Consider the following 6,932-nt stretch of genomic DNA (forward strand, 5'->3'; position numbering starts at 1 on the left):
CAACTGTAAAACGCTGCACAAATTCACTGATTCAGCACGGATATGCACTATACCTTCAGACTCCACGCCTGAACTGCTACAGTATGCTGCCCATAAAATTCATTGACAACAATTATGCAAAATGTAAAGGTACCACGTTCAGTAGAATGTAGACTAAATTGGAAAACTGCAAAACCTTATCAGTATGCCGTGATGGTCTTTTGATCCTTAAAACTGAACGTTCCAGGTACACCATCAGGTCATCATGAGTTTTGGACAAAATGTAAACACAAGTGGCTGCAAAGCTTACCAAACAAACATAACAACACCTGAACAGCAAGCAAACAGAAATTAGAAATACAAGAACACCTGGTACTGATAGCAACATAGCAGTGTGAAAAATTGATAACCTTAATATCAGTAGCTTGATAGCTTGCATTTAATATCAGTGCGAAAAAATGTATAACCTTAATGCCATACTAATGCCATATAGATATTTTGACTGTGACACCCAAGATAGGGAAGTAGACTAACACGTCTTGATGAATGAAAATAACCCAAATTTAAATGCAAAATACGAAGAAACCTATAAGATGAAGCAAAACAAATAAATGGTCATCACAGGTTTCATTGGTATTTACTCTTGAGCAGAAAAGAAGAGAGACTTGAAAAAGGCATTGGCTGATAATTACGTTGGTTTTCTCGACTATTTGAAAGACATGGGGCGTTGAGAAACAAATCTTAAATACTCCCTCCGTCCGAAAATACTTGTCATCAAAATGGATAAAAATGAACGTATCTAGAACTAAAATACGTCTAGATACTTCTTCTTTTATCCATTTTGATGACAAGTATTTCCGGATGGAGGGAGTACTTTCTAATATAGCAGTGGAAGTTGGTATTATTAATATGGCACAGTAGGAGTAAAGTTTCAGTTTAGATGTACTCACCAGAATTTTGTATAGGAAGGAAGACGACGGCCACAAGACCCTCATGTCATGAAAAGAGTTGGACTCTACAGGGCTGAAAGAATGTACAAGGCATTGTCCTGCACAGTGGATGGGAACAAACACACTGTTATTAAGCAAGATTGCAACAAAAGGGCAAAGTGGAAAAACACAATAAAGTATGTTTGTGTTACCTTGGATCATTATAGTACGATTTTCGGGATGGTTCCCTCTAATCCGCGGCACTCCTGTCTTATCTGCTGGTTGCTGCACAATCCGACATTTAGCTCTTGCAGTGATTTGGGGAGGCCATCCTTGGGCAATGATGAGAGGGCTGGACATTCATAGATTGTTAATTTCTTGAGGCTGGTAAGGTTGCTCATCCCTGCAGGGAGTTGGTGAAGGTCCTTGAAACATGAAAAGTCAAGTTCCTGGAGGGAGGAGAGGAGTTGAAGGGCGTCCTCTTGCTCCTTGCTGAACCGCTCCATCCCTTCACACCAATTCCCTCGAAGTTTCAGCTTGGTGAGGGAGGAAGAGAGGAATCTACAGACGGGTGCAGCAAGAAATCCTGCTATGTCATCTGTCCCGAGCTCATGCAGTGTGGATGAAACAATCTGTGTCTGCTGCTCTTCACCTCCCTCAGCATCCTCCAAAGCCCGTCTGGGATTGGGATCCCGATCAGCAAAAAATCTATGGCTGCCCCTGACTTCTAATTCCTTGAGTTGGCCGCCGGTGGTAATGAGAGACCACAAGACCTGACATTTCAGATCCTCTCCACAATTACCCAATTCTAATCTGATAAGAGAGGAGAGGTTTGAGAGGGGCTCCAGTGTTCCCATACCTTGCACACCCACAAGCTCCAGGAACTGCAGGGAGGAAGGAAAAAGGTAACGGGAAAAGGAGAAGGTGGATAGAAACTTTGGGGACCACCGTATTGTTAATCTCTGGAGGGATCGCAAGGCTTGGAGCCATCCTCCACCAGGAACAAGAGTTGGAGGGTCAACCAGGACCAGCTCTGGGCAGTAATTGAACCACAATTCCCGTAGTGAGTCACAGAGATGAGCTGGGAGGAGCAGCACCCCATCATCCTCTTCCTCTGCTGCTGCTGTTATTTCACCTCCCCCCATCTCTGATGCTTCTTGTGTTGTTTGTTGCACATCCACCCCCACTACCAGCTTTTTTATGCTTTTACACCACCATATTACCAATTTGGAGAGCTTTGGGAGGTGGGGGAGGAGCTCTGTCAGTTCCTTGCCAGTATTACCATTTAATTTGTAGATCTTGATATACTCAACAGGGAGCTGCCATTCCACATCACTCTGACCTCCTCCTAGTGGTCCAACTAGACCAACTGATTCTTTTACAATCAATGTCCTCAGCGAGGTTAGCATCAGAAGGTGCTTCAACTCCAGAGGTGGGCACTTGTCCAGTGTCAGCTTCTCAATACCTGTTTCTTTACTGAAAAGTAACACTTGGTCTAAGCTAAGCAGATCACTCTCTCCGGTAATTTTCAATTCTGCTCCACCGGATGATCCTGAGTATGTAAACCTCTTTAATAGTTTCACATTTGCTAACTCGACATTACGCAGACTTTCAGTCCAGGAGATGGGAGACAAGAATTCTGGACAGTCCTGTATCTTGAGCTCCTGTAGTTTAGGATAAAGAATATGGTTTGAAATTGGAAACTCTAAGAATTTCGGGCACTCTTTAATAATCAGCACTTGCAAGAGAGGGAACGTATGAGCATCCGTTGGCAACCGCTCTCCATCCAGGGAAGAATCTCGTTCAGCTGGGAAAATCCATTTTTCAAAACTTCCTAGGCCAATGAGTTCAAACTTTATTAGCATGCAAAAGCTTTTCTCTATAGTAAACTCCTTCGGCCTGGCAATATGCTCAAACCTTAATTCACGAAGATCCCACGCCTTCCCTAAAGAAGGAAAAACTTCCCAAGAAACACCATACAGATAAAGAGCTTGTAGACCTTCAGCAGCGAACTCATCACCCAGCCATGTTGGACAAGAAGGACCTCCGTGCCCTCTAATGCACAACACCTGAAGATCTCCATGTGGATGAAGGCTCTCAAGAACCGCTGCTTCCACACCAGGATCAACACTAGATCGCTTACTATCCCAGTCCAATGTTAACCTCCTCAAGTAATTTTTCTCCATCAGTTTTGCTTGAGCTGCTTCTTCTGTTGTATCTATCTTCTCAAGGTTGTAGATGCCAAGCTCCCTTAGCTTGGTCAAGTGCTCTAGTTGCTTTGGTTCAAACCCTTCACATTTTTTATTGACTTCAAATACCTTTAACTCTTCTAAGAGTTTAAGCTTTCCCACATTATAAATATCAGAATGAAGCTTATCATCATTTGGGACATAAGAATGGCACAATTTGGCAAGGTTGCTCATGTCATCAGGCAAATCACGACTGCCATTCCACCATTTAAGATCTAGAATCCTTAAATGATAAATTTTAGAGATGCTAAGTGGTAAATGCATCTGGATGTCATGTGTCCCTAGACATAGGTATCGTAGGTGGAGAAGTCCCGAAAAGTTATGTAACATGAACTCCACGGGACAAAGCATTTTGGGCAAATGAAGAACACGAAGAGTGTTCACTTCCCCCAAAAAATCACCAAATATCTTGACAAAACCTTCATCCATTTTTCCAAATAACATCAATGCTTGCAATTCTTCAACCTTAAATCTTGTCTTTAGTTCTTCCAATTCACTCTTCAATTTTTTACCAGACACTTCATCATATTTACCTAAACCATATGTGCTTATAGACAAGTGACGGGTGGTTGGCTGAATCTCTACTGATCCAACACTAGGGAGACTTAGACTAAGACAATCATGAGATGCAACCTTCAATGCCAAATCATGCAGCAGGTCATGCATAACATAACGCATACCATAATAAGTTTTCTCTTCTCTGAAAAATCCATGGATGACTAACTCATTTAAATTGCTCAGACCTATGTCTTCAAATATTTGGTCTTGCCCATTGGGTTTCAAAATATCTAGTCCAATCCATAGACTGATCAGCTCGTCACTTCTGAAATTGTAATCTTCAGGAAACAATCCAGAATAGGCAAAACATTGTTGCAGATGGAAAGGAAGAAAGTCATAGCTAAGCTTCAAGGCAGGCATAATTGCATTGTCATCGTTCTGCTTCTCCCATCCTTTACTTTTTAGGACCCTTTTCCAGTGACGCAAACTAAGGTCTTTACTCAGTAATCTACCAACCGTTTTTGCCGCAAGAGGGGAGCCCTTTAGTTTTTCCATTATCTTATCTCCAGTCTCAAGCAAAAATTGTTTATCCCTTGGATATTGCTCATCACCAAAGACAAATGCAAGGAATAACTTTCTAAACTCTTTACACTCTAAACCATTCAGCTTAATTGAGTGGCCAGGTGTTTCAACCTTCTTTGCTATTGCTTGAAACCGAGTTGTGACGAGAATCATGGAACCCTTTTCCTTTGATTTATTGAGTGTCGACAATAATTTTCCCCAGTCATTCCCATTATTAATCTTCCATATATCATCCAATACAAGTAAGAACCTTTTAGATTTTAATCTTTGCTCAATCAAATCTTCAGTTGTACTGCCACTTTTTTCCTTTTCAACTGCAGGGGTACATGTTTTAATCTGCTCTAGCACCTTATCCAGATTGAAATGGAGTGACACACATATCCAGATCATGACTGGAAAGTGTTCCTGCACTTGTTGGCTGCGATATACGTGTTGTATGAGAGTTGTCTTCCCCATTCCCCCTGAACCAACAACCGGAAGCACAGTTATACCCTTGTCACCGTATTGACCCTTGGTGATGTTCTGTATAATGCTATCCATGACACGGTCCCTCCCATACAGTTTTGGCTCATCAATTCGACCCTTGGTGATAGGACGACACTGGGCAATGTCTGAGACACTTCTAGGGTCACAACTCTGCAAAAGGCCATTAACATTCTTCCGCACAAGCTGCAATTTCTCTATGATGTCCTTCATCTTTCGAGAGAAATCAACCCTATTAAACTCAAACTTTGCCATTTCTTGCACACTGCCACAATCTTTCTCACGAATATGTGGATCCTGGGAGGATGAGCAAGGTAGGAGTTTACCAATCAGCTTGGGCATGCATCCGCTGACTTCTTGATTGGTGTCTTGTGCTGAGGAGGATTCGCCGGGTGACCTCTGCCGGCGCTTAGCATGCTGCCAAGGGCAACAGCTAACCAGTTTGCCAACAGCTTTGGCAGTGTGGCGAGCATTGAGGGCAAGGTCGTGGAAGCCACCCTTGTCGTGCTGGTCGGCAGCATTGTACGTGCCATGGAGCTCGTCGTGGATGCGGAAGTAGTCCAGCTCGTCCAGCAAGTCTTGGGCATTGTGCGCCGAGTCCCGCAGCCTCTGCAACAGCTCCTCCATGGCCGGGCCACCGATCTCCTTGCGGCCGGCATTTTCAAGCGTTGCTTGCACGAGCAGCAGTTCCATCCTGAGGGCCTAGACGTTGGGACCAAAGTTCTTGGTGGCTGCCCAAGCCTCCAGCACGCCATCTGCGACGGGGGCTAGCGCCTTCCCCACCACCCATTGCGCCGCGCCGAGGGCCACGACGGCCATCCTCTGGCGTGATGCAGGGATGGACGACACGTGGCGCCTGCATCAATCAAGGAATCAAAAGGAATTTGATGTTAAAAGTTAAAACGGCTGCTGGAAGCTGCAAACTAAAGGGGCGGAGTGCGTGCATAGTACGTACGTTGGCGCGAGCGCACCGCCTGCCTGCCTTTGCTGCCGGTGACAGATGCCGCTGCCTACTACCTAGCTGCTGCTGCTGCTGCTGCAAATGGGGGGTTGAGTCGCAGCACAGCAGGCCAGGGATGGGTACCTGTTGAGAATTTGCAATCACAAGAGAAATATAAAGGAAGGCATGAGGCCAGGAATTTGCAGTCACATTCTTTAACTTTATACTACCAACTATATATGGGAATTAATTAAGCACATAAATAAAATAAAAATGGTTAAAGAGATGTTGTTTATTTGTTTCTGTGTGGTCAACCAAACTTATATTACGCATTTACCTACATATCGTTATTCAAATCTCGCAAAATCCATTCCATATTGCTTTCAGTATTTTTCAAATCCAAACTTAGGCATCCTCCTTTTCATATTTCTTTAATTTCCAAATCCACGACGGTAGCACCAGCACGTAATACTATTGCTTAAAGGAAACTTGCGCGTTTCTCAACCAAAGCTAGGCCTAGCTAGGCATTCATCCTGGAGCACTCAAATCTCACAAATCCAATACTAGTCTAGTCGGCCCTAACAATTGGTTAGAGAGAGAGAGAGAGAGGGAGCGCTGACCTGACCTGCTGCTGTCCGGCGGCGGTAGGTTGCGGCTGGTTCAGATCCGGGAGCCGACGTCGCCGCGGTGAGAGGGCGAGGTGACGGGAGTGCGTTGCCGGACAGCCGGAGTGGAAGCGACCGGGGCTGCGTTCCCGGAGAGGACGGCGAGGCGGAGGTGAGAGCAGCAGAGGTGGGGAGCAGAGAGCACCGCCCAGCTCAGCTAGCTTAGGATGCGTTTGGCTGAAGGTGTCGTATGAATGGGTTGGGACCGTTCAATTTTTTTGGGATTGAACCATTCAATTCATGTGTTTGGCTGAATATAAGTGGTGAGCTAATTATTTAGGACGGGACCACCAGTCATGCTCACATAGTCATGCATGCAAAGGGTGGCCATTTGATTCGACCGATTTGGTTGGGTGGAACGGTTCAGCATCTTCATGGCATATTCTCTTTTTTTGGCTCGAACCATTCATGTGCTTTATAACCAAACATGTCTATTTTCTGAATGATCCCAACCCATTCATGACCGCCCTTGCAACCAAACGCACCCTTAGCTTTGAGAGAGTGAGTGAGGGTGCGCGTACTAGTGGACAGTGGTAGTTGTCACCACCTCTGGATCTAGATCCATCGGCCGCGCACTGTTGCCCGGTAATAATTGAGAGCTCCCATC

The 6,932-nt window shown here is 44.8% G+C and overlaps 1 protein-coding gene across 1 annotated transcript; it reads right to left on the minus strand.

Annotated features, from left to right (window-relative positions):
- Position 1: 1 nt before the first annotated feature.
- On the minus strand, positions 2-6,397 carry LOC123043043 (disease resistance protein RGA2). Its single transcript, XM_044465388.1, has 6 exons — positions 6,281-6,397; positions 5,676-5,804; positions 1,121-5,576; positions 930-1,027; positions 176-308; positions 2-86 (listed from the first exon to the last, which is right to left on the minus strand). The coding sequence occupies exon 3, from the start codon at positions 5,411-5,413 to the stop codon at positions 1,130-1,132; it is 4,284 nt and encodes a 1,427-aa protein (XP_044321323.1). The 5' UTR covers positions 5,414-5,576; positions 5,676-5,804; positions 6,281-6,397; the 3' UTR covers positions 2-86; positions 176-308; positions 930-1,027; positions 1,121-1,129.
- Positions 6,398-6,932: the final 535 nt, after the last annotated feature.

This window comes from Triticum aestivum, chromosome 2B, assembly GCF_018294505.1.
Source record: "Triticum aestivum cultivar Chinese Spring chromosome 2B, IWGSC CS RefSeq v2.1, whole genome shotgun sequence".
NCBI lineage: Eukaryota > Viridiplantae > Streptophyta > Magnoliopsida > Poales > Poaceae > Triticum > Triticum aestivum.

Coding starts and splice junctions, on each gene's coding strand:
- LOC123043043 (XM_044465388.1), bottom strand. CDS start 5,413: ATGGAACTGCTGCTCGTGCAAGCAACGCTTGAAAATGCCGGCCGCAAG.